Source organism: Lycium ferocissimum, chromosome 7 (genome assembly GCF_029784015.1).
Source record: "Lycium ferocissimum isolate CSIRO_LF1 chromosome 7, AGI_CSIRO_Lferr_CH_V1, whole genome shotgun sequence".
NCBI lineage: Eukaryota > Viridiplantae > Streptophyta > Magnoliopsida > Solanales > Solanaceae > Lycium > Lycium ferocissimum.
The window spans coordinates 48,486,293-48,510,373 of record NC_081348.1 but is presented as its reverse complement, the minus strand read 5'-3'; the positions used below and the strand labels follow the sequence as shown (position 1 = coordinate 48,510,373).

Genomic DNA, 24,081 nt, shown 5'->3' with positions numbered 1-24,081 from the left:
TCCTTGACTAAGAGTAAGTGTTGAACAAATCTGAAAGAAGTTTTTTAGAACTTAAGTAATGCTACTACGTGACTTTCTTAATGAATGTGCCACACTCTTAAAAATCACTTAAAAAGAAATGGAGGGAGTAATTTCGAAGGCTAATAGACTTAACAATAACCGTGATATCTATAATCTTTTTACTTGAGAAAATCTAATCCCATTAAGCAAAAACTACCAGATGCAAATTCTTAAACAAACAAATATAAGAAGCTTGATAGAATTGGCTCAATTTCTCAAGGGTCTCTCTCCAAACAAATTTTAGAGCATAAGTAAGCAAATTTGTAAAATGGGAATATTGCAAGTTTTTACAAAGTAATCCTACACTCATTGACATGACCTAAACAAATGGACTCTGCTAAACAAAACTTGAAGCTTCAGCAAGATGGCAAAGTTTAAATCTAACGCCGAAGACAATTCCATAAAATTTACACGGGACAACTATAGACATGAATACAACAAGCTAAATGCAAGTTTATTAGAGAAGAGGCTGTGTCTACAATAATTTCACGAGGAGTAACCTTCAATGCTCCGATTTTCTACTTCCAACTTCGCGAACCGAAACTGTTATTTCCATCCTTGAGGCTCTATAAATGTCAAAAAAAGAACAGAAGAACAGATTAGATGATAAGAAACGATTTGCTATTGAGATCAAACAAAACAAATGACACACCATTCGTTTAAACGATCTGCTTGGTGAATTTCTTTTGGCCTTCTCGGAATCTGGTTTGGCACGGTCAAGTGCCTGCGGAAGGGTCATGAATATTATAAATTCCGCAAATTTACATTTACAAGATTTAGAATCAGCAAGTAAACAAGAAAAATAATTCAAGATTCAGTCCCGAGGCATTTTAGTTACAAGGAACTGCCAGTATGACAGAAGAATACAGATAGTAGGTAGAATCTAACGTCAAAACAGAAAATTGAAATTAAAGTTGTGATACATGTGGGACTTTAGCCCTTAAAGGCACTTGGATCATCAGGGATCGTGCTTGAGATGGTTTTATCATATGTCCTGCATCGACTGCCAGATGCACTGGTCCATAGATGTCTAACTTATTAGATTAGTAAGTCAAGATTCATCACAAGATCATCAATGTTACTTAGTTCATGAACTAGAAGATTATCTTTTTGTTTGTAAGATGTGAATTAGTTTATGGCTTTGTACATATATTTGGTAAAGGGAAATATATGCACTAGACTAGGTACATGTTATAAGAAGTCCTATAACCATTTATGTAAGTCAAGAAGTAAAGAAATAATAGTTTTCCACTAGTCTTCAAAGAGAAAATGATTTGATTGAATCCTCTTCAAATTTTTCAACAAGTGGTATGAGAGCCAATTGTCTTGAGAGCCCTGTGGAGAATCGAAAATTTTGAAGACCTGAAAGAATGAATCTTCAGATTGAAATGAACATGAACAAGATTCACTAATATAGCTATGAGAATTCTTGGCTAGAGGCACCGGATTGATGAAATTTTTTTGGTAGGTGGAACTACCAAGATATCAAAAGTTAAACGACTTTTGAAGGATCATTTTAAGGTCAATGAGCCCAACAAGGGCATCAAACCTGATGGAGGAGTTGCTTATGGAGTAGCGATACAACAAGAAATCATCAAACACAACAGAGTAACATAGCATAACTAGGACAAAAAGTTCACAATCATACACAAAGCAATCTATGCTTCTCTTGAACTATACTACCCTTCGTTTAATTGAACTTCTTCCATTAAAAAACAGTACTGAATATGATCAACATTGCCTAAAGTTATCCTTCTAATACTACATCAACATTGGTTACAAAGCAACTTCCAATTACCAGAACCAATATTCTCATCTTAAACTCTCCTCCTGAAGTATGTTTCACAATAACTAATCAAAGCAACCACATTACTGTTTACTGAAGAGTTAACTATTTATTTGTAAATTATTTGTAAACCTTGTTCAAAAGTCTACGATAATATACAAAAGCTAGAGTACAAGGCCCGTGGTACCCTTCAGGTACATAGATGGCAATCAGAAGTTAGCATGCATCAACTATTCTCGTTCATCTCTTGTCCATTAAATTTATTATCCTTATTGATTGAGGGACTTATGTACTATAAGGATCATCAATCGCTTATCCTTTTTCTCCTCTGCCCCTTGAGATGCAGCATAAAAGAACTACCTAAACTCTTCTAATTAAATATGATAAAGCCTACAAAACATAGAGCTACTATATTTCTTAATTATAAGGTGATCTTTGAACTGGATACATGGGGGACATACTAACGAAGAGGTGTATATTCACTCCAAATGGCTAAGGGATTCTATGCATTTACAGTGAAGGAATATAACATGTATCAGCAAACAGTGCCCTAACAACACCCTAGCCCCCTGCCCCAAGAACCCAAAATGGAAGGACAAAAAAGGGAACGGGAGTGAAAGAGAGCACACTATAGTGTGACAACTGCATCAGCTAATAACATATAAAAAGAGAAAAGAAAAAGGATTAGTGATCTAACAGAAAGTAATTGGTGTATATTTTAGCAAGTCGGATTTAGCCTCTGCTCCAATTAGACAAAACCATTTAGCTTTTTTGCAGAAACCTTTGATGAACATGTTTCATGGAAAAATACAAATTGGAAATCACCCGATGCCCAAGAGAAACAAACTCATACATTTTGATAGGATTGCATGAAGAACCATTAGAAAACCTCTACATTCAGCCTCATGGGAACAAGCGTGAACATATTGCTAACAGTAAAATTCCCAATTAGCATTCTTTGTGGGTAGACTTTGCCAAATCTATAATTGTATTACAGAATGACTTAAACATGCTATTCTACTTTCTTTAAATTTATCATGTAAGATTGATAATTACCTGTATCAATGACTCCACCTGACGCCTCATCCGAGTATGCATGAAACATTCAGAACACTGTTTACAGAAAAAAAAAAATCGAAGTGATTGAGTTAGGATATAAAGTTTGACACAAATAATAATATCATATTAAAAGCTTATGAGGCAGGCCGCGAGTGTTACGATAAACTATGAACATCTCATTATTTTCCATTAATATCACACTTCATTTGGGAAAGATCTTTTCTTTGAAATGATCCAAGTTTGTAAATACATAAGGAAAATAGTGGGGGCAGTTGCAAGACATCAATAGGCTCAAGGCCTCCATAGATTAATTGCTTCAAGGATCTACAGATTCCAGTACCAATTCTCCAGGAACACTATACAGGTTAGATTACAAATGCCTGAATTAGAAATAATTACAAACAGCTTCAGCTATATACGTGTGGCATTTAGTCTTCATATTCTCCTAAAATATGTAAGATGGTACCATATGTAATGCCAAGCATCCAATGTGTGGGACATTTTAATTTCATGGATGCAAAGAATGAAAAGCTTTCAAACATTCCCATAGAATGAAGAATCCTTGTCTGAAATGTTATAGTCACAGAAAATATAACGGAAGTTGTTAGTGAAATACAGGAACACAATTATAAATGAAGCTTTCTATCTTTAGTCAGCAAAGCCTTCTATCAGGCTGAAGGTCTTCACCCTTTATGGAACTCTTTTAAAGCATAAATTCAAGATTCACTAGAGACCTTCTGAACATAAAACGTCGCGAATTGCGTAGCGTCAAGTATGGGAGTGCATTAATCTGACATAATTAAGTCAATAAACCAAAAAAAAAATTGGTCTAGAAGTCTGACCTTAACATGATAATTCACATAAGCATGAAAGGTTGATAGGTTCCAGACAGTTCTGTCCAGCTTTCTGCCTTCCACGTGGCGAGAAAAAATTACTGTATTTTTCAGAAAATAATTTGGTCATGGAAATGGCAAAATATCAATGGAATAGCTAGTTAAAATATCTATCTTACCAAAACTAACAAATCCAGCATTTGCAGATAATGTTTCTGTAAAAGCTTCCTTCAGTTCTTGAGGAGGAGATGGAGACCACAAACAAGGAGGGGCATTGTTAAGTCCAGCAGTTCGTCTTGCCTCAACAAATTCCTGACGAAAATCAAATTCCAAAGAGTGAGTCAGTCTACTCCTGTAGGGACATGAAGATTAATGTCCCAATGGAAAAGGGAAGCACTAAAAATCTTGCAAGAAAATCGAAAGAAAGAGCTGGATTTTTTTCACAAAGACAATGAACCATATACAACTCAGTGCACCACCTTCAAGACTTCCCGGAAGACAGATACAGTTTCTTTGGTATCACAAATGATATAATAAACCTCACTCTTAATTGGAAATGATAAGAGGATAAGCAAATTGATTACAAAGAAACAAATCATATTGTATCCTATTTCAAAACAACCTTCAAACTAATAGGATGTGTTAATTGGTTGAGGGAATAGGTTGTGGTCTCCTTATGTGATCTTGGGCAATCCTCCCCCGTGAGCTAGCTTTTGGGTTGAGTTAGGTCCAAGTTCCATTTCTTAACATAGTATCAGAGCCAAACTCATCAATCCTTGTTCTTGTGTTTCTCAATGTTGGGCCCCGTGTTAAATTATCCACGCTCCAGTTGTCCAGTCTTGGGCAGGTGGGGGGGTCTCACATTGGCTGAGGAAAGGATTGCAGTCTCCTTATATGGTTTTAGGCAATCAATCCCCCCCCCACCCCCCCCCCCCCCCACACACACAAAAAAAAACCTCCTCAAGAGTTAGCTTTTGGGATTGAATTAGGTCCAAGTTCCATGTCTTAACAGGATGAACGCTCAATTTGGATGTTCAAATATCAGATGTTTACCACTGTAATCCATCGACCCTTAGTATAAAAAAAACAAAAAGGAACTCTCTATAATACTCCCTCTGTCCCAATTTATATGATGTAGTTTGATTGAGCACGGAGTTTAAGAAATAAAGGAGATTTTTTAATATTGTGGTCTAAAATAAGCCAAACATATTTGTGTGGTTATAAATCATCTCGTTAAGCGTAAAAGATAAAGTTTAAAGTTATATGTTGCCAAATAGGGATATGTGTCATTCTTTTTGGGACTGACTAAAAAGGAAAGTGTGTCATGTAAATTGGGACAGAGGGAGTACTACTTTATTGGAAGCTATATAGTCCTCACACCTTTTCATTTCTTGGATCGGGATGATATAACTACAAACACAAGAACACATTAAACATGTATAAGATTACCTGTAGGAAGGAAGTCGCTAGAACAGTATCTATGGAATCATTAAATCTCATAGGAAAAATGACAGTCACCTTGTCTGCCTGCAACAGCCAGTATATTGCATCATCTAATCTGAATACATTATATGTCCACACAGATAGCTACTAAAATAACTACAATGCTCCTTTCATTATGGCAAGGAGAGAAATTTTTTATGAGGATGAAAGACCAACAGCATGAATTAACCCAGTATTTAATTGTCAAGCAAAAAGGTTGTGAAATGAAGATTATTGTAATACAGCTAGATTAGAGGAAATAGCAATATACAGAGAATCGATCTTGACTCCTTGAGGAACTCAAATTCATGCAGACATAAAAGAGTAATTATGCATTCCAAAGAAAGTTCATGCCTACTAAGAAACATCTCTGTGTGTGTGTGTGTGTTTAACTATGGTAGCCAAGCGCAACAAGGTAAAAAAAAAAAAAAAGTTTTCACTGCAGCATTTGAAACGGATTCATGTTTATTAAACTTTAGCGTATATACAGAAGTTATAGTTTTCCCCATCTTGTGCATGTTATAAAGTGGATAAAATTACTCACCTGAGGTACGAGGAAAAAAGACTCATTAGGACGATGAACCAGGGCAACGGGCTTGCCTAGATCGGAAACTGTCCTTGTAACAAGTTGTTTTAAAACTGCTCTCAGTGGCGCTCCCATTACTACTTCCCTCACCGATGCAATCTTTGTCAGGAGTGCATGTTTGTGTTCTACAATCAGAAAGAAATATCATAAGCAATGTATATTACAGTATTGTAACTGAAACTTTCAGCAAGAAATAGACAATCACCTAGTCTAGAAGTACCAAAGACTTCTTCCTGACAATTGATACATAAGTGCAATACATAGAATTGATGAGAAATTCAAAGTGAATTGAAATAATAAATATACCAACTCATATGAAAAACTGTAACGCTAATATTGACTTGTACTACCATCCCAAGTTTGTAGCCCGAGTTTGATCAGCACAGAGATTAACAGCAAACTTGAATTTACATTGGATAGCGAGAAGGCGTGTGCCGAAAGTAGAGATATGGTTGTTTTTTTTTTGACATAATAGCAATAGCCAGGAGGAGAATATCCTCCTGGATATGTAATGCCACCAGCAGTAGAGATATAGGTTCTTTTAGGTATGTTTAATACTTTATAAGAATAAAAGTAGCTCCAATGAGACTTTTAATGCTGTAGTATTCAAAAAGTTTTAAATAGTAAAGATATATAGTTTTTCATTATAGAAAGTGGACGCAATGGACTGAAAGGAAAGCACATGGAGGAAGTATATCACCAAGAGCTTTAACCTAAGGTGCATCCAAACATCTAACACAGATTCAATTGAACAATAGCACACTGACAGTTGTGCTTTTTGTTTTTTGAGTTCAGTGAGTACCTCTGCTTGTTTTGCACTTAAGTCTCTCCTTCGAATAAAAAATATTGTTTTCAGGAAACAAATATTCTAAAGCCACCAATCGAAGATTATGTTAAGAAAATTATTAATTGCAGTTTGGACTAATATCCTATATCATCCAGCACAATTATAGCAAGCTCATACCAGCAACAGCCAGGAGGAGAATATCCTCCTGGATATGCAATGCCACCAGCAGTAGAGATATGGGTACTGTTAGGTATGTTTAATACTTTATAAGACATGGGTGTGGGTGTGGGTGTGGATCCGTATAAAAGTAGCTCTTTAATCAATGAAACTTGAAATTGAAGAAAATGGAATACCTTGTATATAAAAAATTCTATGTCAGTCTGTTTCCTTTTATCTCCTTCTGTTTTAAATAGTAAAGATATATAGTTTTATAACTCTATTTTTAGATATTTGAATTTTTAGGAATCGCAATGGACTGAACGGAAAGCACATGGAAGAAGTATATACACCAAGAGCTTTTTTAGGTATGTTTAATACTTTATAAGTATAAATCCAATGACATCTAACACAGATTTTTTCAATTGAACAATAGCACACTGACAGTTGTGCTTTTTTAGCACACTGACAGTTGTTTTTGTTTTTTGAGTTCGGTGAGTACCTCTGCTTGTTTTGCACTTAAGTCTCTCCTTTGAGTACAAAATTTTATTTGCAGGAAACAAATATTCTAAAGCCACCAATGCAGTTTGGACTAATATCCTATATCATCCAGCACAATTATAGCAAGCTCATAATGACCTTAAAGAAGAAACTTGCAGAACCTTCATCTGAGGGAAGTTTTGCCAAGTTCAGTTTAAGTGTGAGATTAAAGCCATCTCTTGGAGGATCAAGAATTTGTGCAACTACACCATATGCTGCTTTTATGGCTTCTAGCGCTCCAAGTGGAAGTCCACCAAAGAGGACAGTTTCTGGAGGTGGTATGGGCAATGATACTGAAAGAAGCAGGACATTTGGATTTTTCACTGAACCCTGCAGAATATGTTACGTACTAGTCAGCCAGATGTATCAATCTGTTCCATTTCCTAGGGAGATGACAGAATAAAATATGACCCTCTCAACTAAAATTTTCAAAATAATGATATATGTGTTAGATGGTTCTTTTATTTTTCTTTTGAGGGCAAAGAGTGGAATAAAATAACAAGAGAAATCATCAATGGACTGTTCTGATAATAACTCACCTGAATATGGTAACGGATATCATCAAATTCAACCCATTGGCAGTCCAGTTCAACTCCTTTCTCAAAACTGCAAAATAAGGATGTGCTGTCAGCATCTACTATAGATTATTCACATGATAATGCAATGCATCGGCTCTATTTGCAGTACATGGACTGTCAATTTGTTTGGAAGATTCATGAATCAGTAAACTAGGTATGTCATATTTTAAAACTTTTAGCATATTGGATATTGGATACACCAATTACCGAAAGAATAAGCTCAGAGCAATTGGACAAATCAAGTAACTAGCAATTTATGATATATTGTCAACCAGGAGGGGCTTCCATGACAAATAACTAAAACAGAAGAAAATAAAATTAAACTAATCAATTTTTATATCACAATTCACAACAGTTAATGCTTTAAGAATTAATCAAATTGAATATTTGTGGCTCTGCTGGCAGCATTTTTGGCTTGATTAGCTGATTCCACTGTAACTAATAAGTGTAGACAGTTCATGTTGATGCGCCTCCAGCTCCCTGGATTCAAAGGGAGTAATGCAACTCTCCAGACTGCTATGCAAAACCTAGATAAAGTTGAAACACTTCTGCACATTACACCCTTATGGTTCTTTATTTAGATAGTATTTCTGTGTTCACTGTCTAATGATCATCTATTTGGAAGGAAGGGGATACAAGGATTTTTTAAAGCAAATCAGAATCTGTAGTTATTATTAAGTACAGATGTTTATCCCAACTGTTTTTAGGTGTAACATGGCAATTGCAAATGATATAGAGGCCATGATAGGTTTTTTGAGCTCATTACACAATTTGTAATGGGGCTACCCCTTGTAAATTCCTCACAGTACCTTCTGGTTGCTGGACATTTAATACAATACCTCTTAATGATCATCTATGCACATTTTCTGCAGGCAATTTTCCATGAACGGGAAAGTAACTATTTCAGAAGGTATAATTTCTGATATGTTTGTTGATGCCATTTAATATGTGAAGAGTTACCTATCCTCTACAATTAGCAGAATGATGAGTTTTTTTGTGCTTGGAGTTTGGACAAATATAAACTAGCAAATATTGATGAATTAGAAAACCAAATGAAGAAGATTAGCATTTCTTGGACAACACCTATGATCCAAGATCATTACATGAACTTCTAAGAAGTGTTAAGATACATGGTTTATGTTCTCCTTTAGGGTACCTCCTTTTAACCTGGTGTGAAACAGTTTGCGCGCATCTCGATTATTCCATCGGGTACTCACTATTTCAAGTACTTGCACCGACACAGGTACCAAGTAATTCTACCTGCCAAGATTTAGGCAAGCCTTACATCAGTTGCCTCTACCTGTATTTAAAACCTGGTCTCACATGGTTTTTGTCCCACTCAATTGACCACTAGGTCACGTCTTTCAGTGTGAATAGATCCTATTGTTGCAAAGTATTAAATAAAATAAATATGTTCCCTCTCTAATAGCTAAGTGTCTTGGATGAGACTATTCTCACGATTCACCATAGTATCCTAAGGTTAAGTCTCACTGTCATCAATCAACCAGATAATTTCACGTGCTTCACCCAAAAAAAAAAAAAAAAAATAGGTTCGCACATGAGGGACCATGTTGCTGGCCTAAAATGAGAAATAAAATTGTTCCCACTCAAACTGTTTAAACATTTAAATGAGGTGGTTCACACAATTTATGATGGACCTTGTGCAAGGAAAGGAATGCCAAGCGTTTTGAAGGAAGATGCAGCTCAATTCAGAAGATCGAGATGAATTGCTTACTGTTATTTCATTTTTGGTGTAAAAATTGTTATGTACACTGATGCTCACTCTTTACTAGACATCACAGAATCCTTGTAAGATGAACAAGGATATGTTTTTGTTTTCTCGACTATGAAAAATTGCTATCAGCACAACCTTTCTGATGATGATTAATACCATGTTACCTTTCTCAAAAAGAATAGATTGTTATGATATTAGGTGTTCCTCACAGCTAACTTTTAGGATTGAGTTAGGCCCAAGGTCCATCTTGTTAATAGTATGGCATAGGATTTCTTACTAGCCTAAGTAAGCAAGGGAGAGAAATAACTAGCAATAGGCATTGAGATATTGTTAGTTCTAGCTGTTTCTTCTTTATATTGCTTTTTCTCCACGAGTTCATAATAAGAGAACTAACATCTCCATAGAATGTTGTTAACTGGATCAGATCCACCTTCTCATCAAATTAATAAATGAGGTTAAAACAGAAAATGGGTTGGTATTCCTCGACAACTAGGTAATAATTTTCTGCAAACCGTTCATCTACTGATATGTTAGTAATGTGATTTTGTACGCTACTATCACTTGTATATTGCATGTCTTTTTGTGTTTTTGCATAGTTTCAGCACATAAAGTTTCCCTTAGACAATGTGACAGATACGAGATAACGCAACTAAAAGAACAACGTACCCAGTGTACACAAGTGGGGTCTGGGGAGGACGGAGTGTACGCAAACCTTACCCCTACCTTGGGAGGTAGAGAGGTTGTTTCCGATAGACCCTCGGCCCAAAGAAAAGCAAACAAATGCAATCCGGAAAAAAAAAAAAAAGAAGTAAAGAAACAACAGAAAATAACATAAATCCGGCTGAAAAAAGGAACAATAACATAACTACCACAAAATCATACGATAATCGAAGTACAAGAAACACCAGATAATAATAGAAATCAAAGGCAAGAGTAATACTACAACTACAAGTATGGAAAGATAAGCGTGACAATGCCCAACTACCTACTAGCCTTCTAGCCTAACCCGTGTCCTCCATAACCCTCTATCTATGGTCATGTCCTCGGTGAGCTAGAACTGCACCATGTCCTGTCTAATCACCTCTCCCCTAATACTTCTTCGGCCTACCTCTACCTGGCCTAAAATTATCCATAGCCAACCTCTCAGATCTCCGCACTAGGGCATCCGTGCATCTCCTCTTCACATGCCCGAATCATCTCGGCCTTGCTTCCCTCATCTTGTCCTCCACCGAGGCCCACCCCACCTTGTCCCGAATGTCGCAACATCCTGATCTCTGCTACCTTCATCTTCTGAACGTGAGAGTTCTTCACTGGTCAACACTCCGCCCCATACAATATAGTCGGTCTAACCACCACCATGTAAAACTTGTCATTAAGTTTTGGTGGCAACTTTATAAAAATAGGTCACATGGACTTTGTATTTGCCTTGAAGCCTAGTCAAATGGGTATGCCATGAATATATGGATACTTCATATATATCCTTCAAAAAAACTAGACCTTGCTAAATATCCATGTAGCATAGGGGTTAACAACTGAAAGATTGCAACTTTATGCTTAAGATAGGAGCAACAACAAATGCTAATTCCAACAGATGCATATTAGTACTTCACCTTCGTAATCAAGCACATAAATTAACTAGAACTACACAGAAACATCAACCATACTAGCTGTAATTCAATGAAAAAGGTAAGAAAACAGCATGAATGTTAACATTACCATTCTCAAAAAAAAAAAAAAACATGAATGTAATCCACACTTCCCTAATTGACAATTTGACCCGCAAAAGTGTAGAGAACAAAAAAAAAAAAAAAAAAAAAAAAAGGGGGGGGGGGGGGGGAACTGAAAATGTAACAAATTCACCGATATACAAAATCCATGTAACATATATATATTAATAACTGAAAAATTGCAAATTTATGCTTGTAACAACAAATGCATTTAAGTACTTCACCTTCCTAATCAAGCACATAAATGACAACGAGCTCGAACTATGTGAAACATCAACCAAACTAGCTGTAATTCAATGGAAAGAAAGAAAAAAAAAAAAGAAAAAAATGTAATCCACACTTCCCTAATTGACAATTTGACCCGCAAAAGTATAGTAAATAAAGAAATAAAGCAAAAAACAGGGAAATATTTACATGTCCTTACGGAATATTCACCGATATACAAAATCCACGTAACATAGATGTTAATAACTGAAAGATTGCAGGTTTGTGCTTATAATAAGAGCAACAACAAATGCTAATTGCTAATTTCATAATCAAGCACAGAAATGAGCTAGAACAATACAGAATCATCAATCAAACTAACTGTAATTCAATCAATTCAAAGAAAAAACAGCAAAAATGTAATCCACACTTCCCTAATTAACAATTTGACCCGCAAAAGCAGAAATATTTACTCATGCCCTTATGAAATATTCACTCATATACAAAATCCATGTAACATAGATGTTAATAACTGAAAGATTGCAGCTTTATACTTATGATAAGAGTAAGAACAAATGTTAATTACTTCATCATCATAATCAAGCACAGAAATGAGCTACAACTGCTCAGAAACATCAACCATACTAGCTGTAATTCCAATCAAATTAAAAAAAAGAATCTTGAATGTAATCCACACTTCCCTAATTGACAATTTGACCCAGGATAAATGTAAAAAAAAAAGGGTAAAATTGAAAATGTGAAATGGGATTGAAGCTTACTTTTGGACACGATTGGACAAGATCTGAAGAAGATATCTAGAGGGAGATTGCAGTAATATCATCGATCTTTTTCTCAACAACAAATTCAAAAAAAAAAGTGTGTATAGTTTTGGGGTTCTTGAAAAATGAGACAAATTAGAAAGAGATTAAAAAGGGATAAAGAGAGACCAAATATTTAGAAGAATCTTGAATGGATCGTTGATCAAGTCTTGTTTAACTTTTTCAATTTTGTATTGTGAAGATACAGTCTTGGAAAAGTGAAGTAAGAATAATTGAATTAAATTACTGCATGTGGTTAGATTTGAGCTTTGGAGAAATGGGAGTCATTTTCATTTCATCTTTAACTAAAGTCTAGCGTTTGAGCATGACAATGATGAATAAAATTAAGAGTACTTTCCACAAAATAATCTTGAAATTAGATGGTGAACTTTTGAACCCACTTGACTTGACTCAACTTAACTTATTAGTACTCCCTCCATCCCAATCCAAGTTTCTAAGCCTTACTTTTTTACTAGACACGCAGTTTAAAAAATATATCATTTGAATGTTGTAGCTTTTTAAACTAATACTAATTATTAATTATTAAATATTATTAAATATAAAGTATCTTCTTAAACGCATAAAAAGGAAAGTAGAACAATTAAATTAGGACGGAGGAAGTATTAATTTTGCCAGTTTAATTTTTTTTGCTCCATCGGCAATTCTAACTTCGAATCTTGAAGATTTGCCTATAATAAGGCGGGATATAACACGGGTGTCAAAAGTTCAAAACCATTCATTTTCAAGATCAATGAATTTTAGTTTCTTGAATACATTATTGCATATCATTGGATTTGAGCTCTAAGAATGAAGTTATTTTTATTTCATCCTCAACTAAAGATTTCAGATTTGAGCCATGAGATATGGTGGTTGCGTTACGAAAAATTGATAGTTGTGTCTCAAAGAAACACTACATGACAAACAAAACAGAATTTTAAGCTTTCCGTCACCTGAGCTTATTACCAAAGTGAATCATGTTTTTCAGCTCTTACCCAGATTGACATATATTATATACTCCTTCTGTCTCAATTTATGTGATAGTTTTCGCTTCTCGAGATTCAAATTGGATGAACTTTGACCAACATTTTAAGATGTATTTTTTTACCAAATTGATATAAGAAAAAGTTGCAACTTATAGTGGTTCTTATGCTGTTTTCAAATATAAATATACAAATTTTCATCTTAAAATATTGTGTTAATTTAATTCAACTTAGTTTCAAAATTTAGTCAAATTGACTCTCAAAAAATAAAAAACAGCACATAAATTGGGACAGAGGGAGTACAATTTAAAAGATAGGTTACTTCTCCTATTTATCTTCTTTAACCCGGCCGCCTATTTCTTATTAGTTGATAAACTCGATTAAATTGGGACAGAGGGAGTATAATTTAAAGATAAGTTACTTCTCCTATTTATCTTATTTAACCCGATCGTCTATTTCTTATTCGTTGATAAACTCGATTTGATTGTGTTTGGAGCCCAATCGTAGCTAGAAAACTGGTTTTGTAAAATTTGTATTGTGAAAGTCAAATTAGAAAGGTAATCCACCATTACTGTACAAGCTTGAAGAAGTTAGTTTGAATTTTGAATCTGATTTCTTGTAAGAAATTTGAAGTGAGAGTTGTTAGACTTGTTGAAAATAGCCTAAAGAGGTTGTGTGTAAAATTTAATATCATTTGGTAGAGATTTGAATTGATTTAAATATAAATCGCAACTAAAAATCACAGAAGAAATTTATGTCCGTAGATAGTGTGTTATCATTTTTATACAAGCAAGGTAGGTATATTTTTATTCGCTATTATACATTTTTATATAAGGTAAATATATTATTTATATAATTGTTTAAATATTGTATAAGAGTACAAAAACAGTTGCAAAGAAATATATACTTTTTAAAATGTCCATAACATTAACCAATGAAAATTTTAGCCTAGTTGTCTTCATTTTACATTATTGAATTGTGTAATTACTATTATCTTAATAAACACTCTCAAAAAAAAGTAATGTGGTGCGATTTTATCATCTAAAACATGTACCTGCTCGACATGGTTCTAAACTATTTACTTTTTTAGATTGAATTTTCAAGCCAACAAATATATATATTCACATGATTTTTGTACTATGATATTTGATTGAACACGAAATTTAATTAATTTTATTGATATATCGTATTAGTAATGGGAAAAAAATCAAGATAGTGGTTTAATGGAGGAAGTATAATATGAATTGGAAATGAGAAGTAATATGTAAATTATGTTTTTGGAAAATTATATAAATTCAAAATGCGAAACGCACAACATATTACAAAAAATGTACACAACAACAACAACAATAGTCCCACCATGGCGGTCCAGAGAGTAGCAGATGTACGGACAACCCCCACCTTGAAAGGTAGGGCCGCACTATTCCAAAGACCCACTCAAGAGAAGAGAGGAAGACAAGAGGAAAACAAGACAAAAAAACAAGACAAAAAATGTACACATTACTATTATATATAGGCCAAACCCATCGGGAGACACCTGTGGTCGGCAAGATTTTTCACTTAAACACCTCAAATAAGCCTTGTACCTATTGAGCACCCAGACTACATTAAATTTGTTCCGATTAGGCACTTTTCGCTGACATGGCATGGTAAGTGTACCGTGAGAGAGGCTCTATTTAGCCAATTTTCATATTACTTTTCTCTTCTTCTTCCCCTTTTTCTCCCCGCCATTTCCGACCACCATTTCCTCCGGTTAGGAGAACCACCATTCTCGCACCCTGAGAAATGTCTCTCCAATTCTTCACTCCCTTCTTGCGTTTGGTGTGTTCTTGTTGGTCCCACCTTCGATTCCCCGACTTTTCAAAAAACATTTGAGATATTTTCAAAAAGTAATTACCTGTAGGTCTTCAATTGTGCTATTGAGTACTTGGAGAAGATAATTACTACAGATTATATATAGAAGCGATACCTGACCGTGGTTCCGAGACAGGACTAGGATGAAGTTTTTAGTGGACGGAAAAAATCTTCATCGCTGCGGTTGCGCATTCTTCTGTTCCAGAGGGTGCAGGTCCGGGAAGAAAAGGGGAAGGAGGGGTGCGATAGGTCGGGTGGGGTTTAGGAAACGTGGGGTGGGGTTTAGGAAATAAATATTTTTATTTATTTATTTGCTGAAAAATATTTTTTTACTTGTAATTTATTTTAAATTATTATTTATGCATCCAAATGCCACATGTCCTCTTTTAATTAGTCATCATGCCACGTCATCCGCGAGTGCATTACACACACTTAGTAATTTTAGCTGATTGTTAAAAAAGTGGATAATCGGAACAAATTTAATGTAGTCTGGGTGCTCAATAGGTACAAGGCTTATTTGAGGTGTTTAAGTGAAAAATCTTGCCGACCACAGATGTCTCCCGATGGGTTTGGCCTTATATATAAGCAAGGATATAGAGCTTTTATCGTCCTCACATACCACAATCCATTGGTGATAAAGCTGCCACGTGGGCTGTTGCTTGCTTTATCCCCTAAATGTTTACTTTTGTCATTGTTCCTTTCTTAAGACCCACAGGCCACATGGGCCTTTGTTATTGGTCAATATTGGAGTAGTAACTTTTTGTGACTTTTTTTGTTCCTTAATTATTTTTACTCTATCTCGAAATATCTTCCATGTTTCACTTCTCGAGGATCAAATTACATAAATTTTAACTAATAGATTTTTTTAAAAATCACTATATTGATATATTTTTTGTGTAATTTCGAATGTTGAATTAATCTAATTCAATTTAACTCTAAAATTAGTCAAATTACGTATTGGAAACGAAACGTGACAAATATTTTGAGACGGTATTATTTGTCCTATACGTTGTGGTTAAATTTTTTTTATTGTGTTAGATGATTCTAGAAGATGAAAACATAAGTACTTTTGTTAATACAGGTGAAAATAAAATACATTATTAAAATCTTAAATGAATTTAAGATAAGCACAAAATGGGTTTAAAGCAGGCCGGAGTTAGAGTATTGGCTATGAGTTTGGTCGGATCTTGAAATTTTGGTTTAAACTCTGCATTTGTTTTAAAAATTCATTGATTATGTATTGATTGTTAATTTAGAAACAAATAACTTAAAAGATTAGAATTGAGAATTCATAAACTTTAAATCCCGACTCCTCATCTGATTTGAAGTGAATAATTTCAACAATGAAAGTTAAAATGTTAAAGGAGTGAAATGAAAGTTTTGCTTCCATATATTACAAATTTACTTATTTGAAAGTTTAATTATTATGCAGTAAAAAAATGTAACTTAATTATATTTCTTTAATTACAATGTCTACTTTTATAGCTTGAATTTGGGCCCGGGCTTAGCACGGGTCTAGCATATTGAATTAATCTAATTCAATTTAGCTTTAAAAATTAGTCAAATTACCTCTTGGCAACGAAACGTGACAAATATTTGAGACAGTATTATTTGTCCTATACGTTTTGGTTAAAATTTTTTTTATTGTGTTAGATTATTCTAGAAGATGAAAACATAAGTCCTTTTGTTAATACAGGTGAAAATAAAATACATTATTAAAATCTTAAATGAGTTTAAGATAAGCACAAAATGGGTTTGAAGCAGGCCCTAGTTAGAGTGTTGGCTATGAGTTTGGTCGGATCCGAAAATTTTGGTTTAAACTCTGCATTTGTTTTAAAAATTCATTGATTATGTATGATTGTTACTTTAGAACCAAAAAACTTAAAAAATTAGAATTCAAAATTCATAAACTTTAAATCCTGACTCCTCATCTGATTTGAAGTAAATAATTTCAACAATGAAAGTTAAAATATTAACGGAGTGAAATGAAAGTTTTGCTTTCATATTTTACAAATTTACTTATTTGAAAGTTTAATTATTATGCAGTAAAAAAGTGTAACTTAATTATATATCTTTAATTACAATGTCTACTTTTATATCTTGAATAAGCACGGGCCTCATAAAACTAGTTAATAAAATAAAATGTGCCTCAATCAAATTATTCCCAGGTATTAAAACCGAATCAGCTCATCATTCATGCGTGTATGCATGTATTTGTGCATTAGTATACACAATATCCTTACCTCTAAACGGTACTTTCTTTTAAATGACGGTAGTCCGGATACTGTGCGTACCTCGATAACTTCACGGGGTACTGGGTAACTCTATCCATCAAAGCTTGAATTTTTTTTAATCCTATTTTGAATTTATTCTTGTTAAGTCGTCAGAAAGAAAACACATTTTTAATTACTAAACTATTTCTTCAACACGTCACATGTGTGAAAAAATCTTTTCCATCGGCTAAACATGTGATTTTTTTCCCCATAAATTGTAGCGATGAGACTTGAACCTACGACCTCTGCTTGATACCACGTTAAAGTATTACACATCCAATTCAAAACCTTAGGCTAATGACGGTGTAAACAAGAACTTTGTACATGGGGTTAGAGAAGAAAAAACAAACTTTTTTGACAAAAGTCTACTCAAATTATGTTTAATCACTGCATTCCAATACCATTAACCTTCTTATTAAGAAGCTCAATTATGTTTATACTTTGCATCTTAATGCCATGCCATACTTATACCTTCTTATTCAGATTCTTTGAAAGGTTAATTACTTTTTCATTAAAAATTGAAAAACAAGAATGTGAAATAATGAAATCAAAAACTACCCCTAAACTATGTTGCTCGGGCTGTCCAAAAGTATTATCGTCCAAATTACACTACTTTTGAAGGATCTGAACGCACCCGGTGGCATTTTTGAAGAGTCTAAACAACATAGCCCCAAGGTATATAATCTTCAGGCTAGACCTGCCTTGAGTTTCTGAATAGTCATGATATCAGTCTTGAAAGACTTAGCCAAAATGTTTTCAGGAATGCTGGTATTGTACACAGAGTTAGGAACAGAAACAGTGCCTGCATTTGCACTTCCAAAGGCAGATATAGCCCAAGCACAATTGTTAACATCACCATTGTACTGGTAGTGAACTAGCCCTTTAGGGAACACAAAAACATCTCCTGTTTGCAATGTTTGATTGAACATCTTGTTCGTGCTATCGATGAATCCCACTTGCAGCGTGCCTGACATGAGGAAAAGTAGCTCGGCTGCACGCGGATGAGTGTGGACAGGGTTAACAGAGCCTGCAGGATACTGAAGGATCGCGTAGGAAATGCTTTGTCCATTCAGGGCTGGAAACTCGGCCATGCTTGCCTTTGTCACCTTGAATTTATCCGGTGGTGGGGCCCCGACGAGGCCCCTCAGGCCTGAGTAAGTGAAGTAAGAAGCATCAACTGATGGAACCTCCAGTGGCATCACAAAATCTGTTAGGATATCAGGGTCACCAGCTGATGCCATTTGGAAAATGACTAGTGATATTGCATGTGCTAACAGGAGTATGCAGCTTGAAGTTTTTGATTCCATTTTTCCTCTGTTATGGTTTAAATGTTTAAATGATTTCTTCTTGGTTTAAATGTGCTAGGACTAAAGATTTCATAGCTATCTAAGGGACATATCAAACAAAGCATTGAGATTGAAATCTCCGATGAATTGCAGAAAGAAAAGGAATTCCCAATATAGGAAACTACTATAGAAATTTATTGTGTCAATTCAGGAAACAACACAAGTGCTCACCCTTTTCCAGCTCTGGCTTTCACTATGGACAAGAGAAAAGAGCTAACTTTTTCCTTTAGAAAATGGTTATGTTTTCGACTTTGGCCACCTTGTTTATATTACAAGATAAAAGAAATCCATAAAATAATAACTTGAAGCATATAGCTGATGAAACTTAAGGAATATTGAGGCGTTTTTTGAATTATATAATCTTCGGATGTGGTTTCCAGGTAGTTTCTGCAATAAAAAACAAAATATAAAAACATGTCAAGCTTAGTTAACATCAATTACCAACTGGCTTATCCTTCAGCAAATTTGGTTCCGGCTTTGGACTCTTATAAATTTGTGGTCGAATAGAACAAATCATCATCATCTTGCAATTTATCTGTACCCATTTACCTGCATTTCATAGCCTCCTGGAAAGAGCGCAAAATGGCCTCATTCGTCCTGAAGAGTGTCCTCTTTTTTGTAGCCGTCTTTTACATTTGTTTAATGGCTCAAGCTAGTGACCCAGATATCTTGTCTGACTTCATTGTTCCTGTAGGAAGCGCCATAGATGGGAACTTATTTACCTTCAATGGTACGCGTGGAATTTTTGGCAGCGTCATTGAAAAGTTCAAAGTGACAAAAGCTAGCAAGGCAGAGTTTCCTGTTTTGGATGGCCAGAGTGTTTCATTAGCAGTACTTCAATACCCGGGAGGAGGTGTCAACCCTCCCCACACCCACCCTCGTGCAGCTGAACTGTTATTCGTCGTTCAAGGTGGTCTCGAGGTTGGAGTTGTAGACACGACTAACAAGCTTTATACTCAGACTCTACAAGTTGGTGACTTGTTTGTGTTCCCTAAAGGACTAGTGCACTATCAGTATAATTCTGATTGGAATAAATCAGCTACAGCCGTTTCTGCTTTTGGTAGCGCGAATGCTGGAACTGTTTCACTTCCTACAACATTGTTTGATACAGGGATCGACGATCAGATTCTTGCCAAGTCCTTCAAGTCTGATATTGCTACTATACAGAAGATCAAGGCTGGTCTTTCCCCTTAGGCAATTTTCTGTATTAATTTTCACTACTCAGTACTATCATTTTAATTTATTTTATTTATTTTGTGCTTGTGAGTTTGTCTATGTTTTTGTACTCTTTGTTTATCAAGAATTCTGGTACAATTAAACCAGTATAAATGTTGGATCAGATCAACTCAATTTGATGAAATGAATGCTCGTAATAGTCTTTTATATTTATCCCATACTCCCTGATTTGTAGCCATTGAATCTCTCACTTGAATACAATACTGCTTACGGAGTATTACCTACCACTTATACAAGACTATTTTCGAGCATTCATTCAATCATTCAAGCAACGTATTTTACCGTTTCAGGAGATCGAATAAGAATTTCTTTCCATTTTATTATTCATTTATTTCGATTATTCTCAATTGCTTCACCTAGTCCACTTATTATTTTTTGTTGCTTCAAACTTAATATCTGTGATTACGAATAACTGGATTAATTTTGTTGCTATAGACCCCTTTCATATAAATTCAACTGGTTTTCCTAATAAATGAATTTTTGGGTAAACAAATTAAATTCATAAAAGGACTATTTAGTTATAAGTTTAATCAATTTAAATTATAATTTATAATAAAGTATAATTTACATAAATTATGGGTAAAACACCTAGGTAAAATATATTAATCTAATACGTTTTTATAGAGGAGGAATTAAAAATGGCAAGGACAAAATATAAATTGTGCAAGATTGAGTTTTAACTTTTAAAGATGAAGCTATCGTACAATTGGTCTATAGTAAAACGTTATCATGCAGTACAAGTAAAACTCAAATTCATCTATATATAATCCTATTGCATCACGAACTTCTTTTTATTAAGAATCCTTATCCTACGTAATTTTGGTGTGAAATTTCCCCTCTATAAATACCAAACTTCTCATTGGGTTTACAAGCACTCTGATTTTCTTCTTTGTTTCTGCTTTTACTATTGCGAGATTTTTCTATAATACAAAAAGAGATGGATCTTGATCTTACCCCAAGGTTGGCAAAGCAAGTTTATGGAGGAGATGGTGGTTCTTATCATGCATGGTGTCCTAATGAGCTTCCCATGTTGAAGGAAGGCAATGTAGGAGCTGCTAAGCTTTCTCTTTCCAAGAATGGTTTTGCTTTGCCGAAATACTCTGATTCAGCCAAGGTTGCCTATGTTCTTCAAGGTATTTTTTCTTCTTATGATCGTACTGGGGTGGTTTTCTTCTGATTAATGGAATTTCTTAGGGTAGGCAGTTGAGCGTTGTCTCACTTTTCAGGGGGATTAGGCTTGGTGGGAGTCTGGAGCACCGTGTAGTATTAGCCTTATTCATGTAGTTTCTTTCTTTTGAAATCTGTTAACATATGTTGTTTATTGTGTTTCGGTTATCGAACTATTTTGTTGTTGTTTGTTCCTTATTTTGTATGTTCTGTACTGCTTTCCTTATTAGTTGTCATGTTTTCTTGACTTGTCATGTTTTCTTGACTGTTGTATTTCCTTTTTCATAACTACTTTGATTTGCTGCACTTGAGCCGGGGTCTTTCAAAAACAGCCTCTCTACCTTGACGAGGTATGGTAAGGTTTACGTACACTCTACCCTCCCCAAACCCGACTTGTGGGATTACACTGGGTATGTTGTTGTTTATTGTTGTAATGGAATTTCTTCTATTTTTGTTGTTTTAGAAGTCTCTGTCTCCTACTTGGGTTTTAATGGTGCTTCTTGTTTATGAATCAAATATTTTGGGGTTTCTTATTTTGATTTGTAGGTTTTGTTGTGCTGTAGTTTATGGTCTAGGTATTGATCCATTTCTCCATCTAAGGGTTTGATCCTTTTTACTGAAAATGGTTGTTTTGGTTTTTGGTTTTTGATTGTGGCGTGAAATTTGTGTATTTCTATGTTGAGATTGTTAAGATCATACTACTTTGATTAGTTTATGGACTTAATTATACACACAAAACTGTGACCATTAGTATTGCACCTATAATCCTATTTTACTACCTGTACAACAAAACTGGAAGTTTCTATATACAAGGCTACTTTGTTGAAACGTTGATTCAGTGGTCTTCATAATTGGACATCTTGCTTTTTTGCTATATACATTGGGTATAGATCAGTTCATTTAGTAGCATTCTGAACATTTATATGAATATGCATCAGGTTGTGGAGTTGCTGGAATAGTTCTTCCAGAGAAAGAAGAGAAGGTGATAGCCATTAAGAAGGGAGATGCTATTGCCCTTCCTTTTGGTGTTGTCACATGGTGGTACAACAAAGACGACACTGAACTTGTGGTTCTCTTCCTTGGTGATACCAAAACTGCGCACAAGGCTGGTTCATTCACAGACATGTACTTGACTGGCTCCAATGGAATTTTCACTGGTTTTTCAACTGAATTTGTTAGCAGGGCATGGAATGTAGAAGAGAGTGTGGCTAAGACTCTAGTTAGCTCCCAGACTGCTAAGGGCATCGTGAAGCTCGACACTACCTTCCAAATGCCCGAGCCTAAGCAAGGTGACAGGGATGGCATGGTTCTCAACTGTGAGGAAGCACCCTTGGATGTCGATATCAAGGGTGGTGGAAAGGTGGTTGGTTTGAATACCAAGAACTTGCCTTTAGTCGGCGAAGTTGGACTTGGTGCTGATCTTGTCAGGTTGAGCGGAAGTGCTATGTGCTCTCCCGGTTTCTCGTGTGATTCAGCTCTTCAGGTCACTTACATTCTCAGAGGCAGTGGCCGAGTTCAGGTTGTTGGCGTTGATGGGAAGCGTGTTCTTGAAACGCACATCAAAGCTGGTTGTCTGTTCATCGTTCCGAGGTTCTTTGTTGTCTCCAAAATCGGCGATCCTGATGGCATGGAGTGGTTCTCTATCATCACTACCCCAAATCCAATGTTCACTCACTTGGCTGGAAGGACTTCAACATGGAAGGCTCTATCCCCACAAGTGCTCCAGGCGGCTTTCAACGTTTCACCAGATGTACAGAAGCAATTCAGCTCCAAGAGAACTGCCGAAGAGATTTTCTTCCCACCACCAAACTGATATATTCATCCACCATTCTTTTAAACTTAGTAATGAGAGAGTGGTAGTAGTTAGGATAGAGGTTAAGGAATTTTGTTTTAGATTTCCTTATGGTGCATGTTCGGAACAAGTATACTCTTCATTTTTCACATTAATATCCTAGTTTAATTGCTCTTTTTTGTGGTTGCCTTCTTGTTATCTTCAAAATTTCATTGGTTACATTACTGGTACTGGTTTCTCTTTAAGCTTTCTCTGCTTGTGATATTCTGCATCTTTTGTTTAATAGTAGCCATAATAGGATTCAAGAATAACCATCTACAGCATATCTATCATATCATCATCATCATACTCTACAGTTAATTTACCAAAATATCAGGTTCATCATACTATACAGTCTATCTTCTCATAGTTATTGCAGGTTATCAGGTGTATAAAAATTATTACTTGTAGTTATTTTAGTCTTTTATGTTTTGTTCCTTTCATCTTCCATAAAAAGAAATGGAAAATACAGTTACAACAAGGACACTTTTCAGGAGGAACAAGGCCATTTTTCGCTCTTTCCAGAAGGCTCTAAGATACAGGTAAATGGAAATAAATAAGTTGTAAGATGATGATAATTAGTTCTGTTTGACCACAAATTTATAGAAGTCCAAAGCCCGAACCAAATTTGCTGAAGGATAAGCAAATTGATATTAACTAGGCTTGATAAGTTTTTACTTTTTTTGTTTTTGATAGCAGAAACTACCTGGAAACAACATCTAACGGTTGTATAATTCGAAAAGTGGTCTCAATATTCCTTAGGTTTCATCAGTTATATGCTTCAAGATATTATTATATGGACTCCTTTATCTTGAAAACATAACCATTTTTTAAGGAAAAAAGTTAGCTTTATTCTCCTGTTTATTCTCCTGTCCATATTGAAAGCCAGAACTAGAAAACGGTGAGCAATTGTGTTGTTTCTTGAATTGACACAATAAATTTCTGGAGTAGTTTCCTATATTGGCAATTTTTTTTTTTTTGTTTCTGCAACTCATCGGATACTTCAATCTCAGTTCTTGTTTGATATGTCCCTTGTATAGCTA

At 35.0% G+C, this 24,081-nt stretch overlaps 4 protein-coding genes across 5 annotated transcripts; 2 read left to right on the top strand and 2 right to left on the bottom strand.

The window, feature by feature from the left end:
• Positions 1-227: 227 nt before the first annotated feature.
• Positions 228-12,641, bottom strand: LOC132065487 (actin-related protein 2/3 complex subunit 2A). Of its 2 annotated transcripts, XM_059458901.1 has the most exons (10): positions 12,313-12,639; positions 7,829-7,895; positions 7,412-7,619; positions 5,765-5,931; positions 5,188-5,265; positions 3,918-4,050; positions 3,748-3,839; positions 2,903-2,959; positions 713-784; positions 228-626 (listed from the first exon to the last, which is right to left on the bottom strand). In XM_059458901.1, exons 1-10 carry the CDS (start codon positions 12,372-12,374, stop codon positions 579-581), a joined length of 984 nt encoding a protein of 327 aa, XP_059314884.1. In that variant the 5' UTR covers positions 12,375-12,639; the 3' UTR covers positions 228-578. The 2 variants fall into 2 exon arrangements, with proteins under 2 accessions (XP_059314884.1, XP_059314885.1); XM_059458902.1 differs by lacking the exon at positions 5,188-5,265 and having other exon boundaries at positions 12,313-12,641.
• Positions 12,642-18,144: 5,503 nt separating this feature from the next.
• On the bottom strand, positions 18,145-23,547 carry LOC132062933 (germin-like protein 9-3). The gene is made up of 2 exons (XM_059455396.1): positions 23,495-23,547; positions 18,145-18,703 (listed from the first exon to the last, which is right to left on the bottom strand). The coding sequence occupies exons 1-2, from the start codon at positions 23,545-23,547 to the stop codon at positions 18,145-18,147; spliced, it is 612 nt and encodes a 203-aa protein (XP_059311379.1).
• On the top strand, positions 19,355-20,019 carry LOC132062932 (germin-like protein 9-3). The gene has a single exon (XM_059455395.1). It carries the CDS (start codon positions 19,387-19,389, stop codon positions 19,996-19,998), a length of 612 nt encoding a protein of 203 aa, XP_059311378.1. The 5' UTR covers positions 19,355-19,386; the 3' UTR covers positions 19,999-20,019.
• Positions 20,883-23,194, top strand: LOC132062931 (11S globulin seed storage protein Ana o 2.0101-like). Its single transcript, XM_059455394.1, has 2 exons — positions 20,883-21,173; positions 22,146-23,194. Exons 1-2 carry the CDS (start codon positions 20,978-20,980, stop codon positions 23,018-23,020), a joined length of 1,071 nt encoding a protein of 356 aa, XP_059311377.1. The 5' UTR covers positions 20,883-20,977; the 3' UTR covers positions 23,021-23,194.
• Positions 23,548-24,081: the final 534 nt, after the last annotated feature.

What these genes read in the sequence shown, in the direction of transcription:
- LOC132062931 (XM_059455394.1), top strand. Translation starts at nt 20,978, where the DNA reads ATGGATCTTGATCTTACCCCAAGGTTGGCAAAGCAAGTTTATGGAGGA. An exon ending in GGTTGCCTATGTTCTTCAAG is followed by an intron (nt 21,174 to 22,145) that starts GTATTTTTTCTT and finishes AATATGCATCAG; the next exon opens with GTTGTGGAGTTGCTGGAATA.
- LOC132062933 (XM_059455396.1), bottom strand. Translation starts at nt 23,547, where the DNA reads ATGGCCTTGTTCCTCCTGAAAAGTGTCCTTGTTGTAACTGTATTTTCC. An exon ending in GTAACTGTATTTTCCATTTC is followed by an intron (nt 18,704 to 23,494) that starts TTTTTATGGAAG and finishes ACTAGTCATTTT; the next exon opens with CCAAATGGCATCAGCTGGTG.
- LOC132062932 (XM_059455395.1), top strand. Translation starts at nt 19,387, where the DNA reads ATGGCCTCATTCGTCCTGAAGAGTGTCCTCTTTTTTGTAGCCGTCTTT.
- LOC132065487 (XM_059458901.1), bottom strand. Translation starts at nt 12,374, where the DNA reads ATGATATTACTGCAATCTCCCTCTAGATATCTTCTTCAGATCTTGTCC. An exon ending in AAAACTTCCCTCAGATGAAG is followed by an intron (nt 5,932 to 7,411) that starts GTTCTGCAAGTT and finishes TTCTGATTGTAG; the next exon opens with AACACAAACATGCACTCCTG. An exon ending in AGGTGGAGTCATTGATACAG is followed by an intron (nt 785 to 2,902) that starts GTAATTATCAAT and finishes ACCCTTCCGCAG; the next exon opens with GCACTTGACCGTGCCAAACC.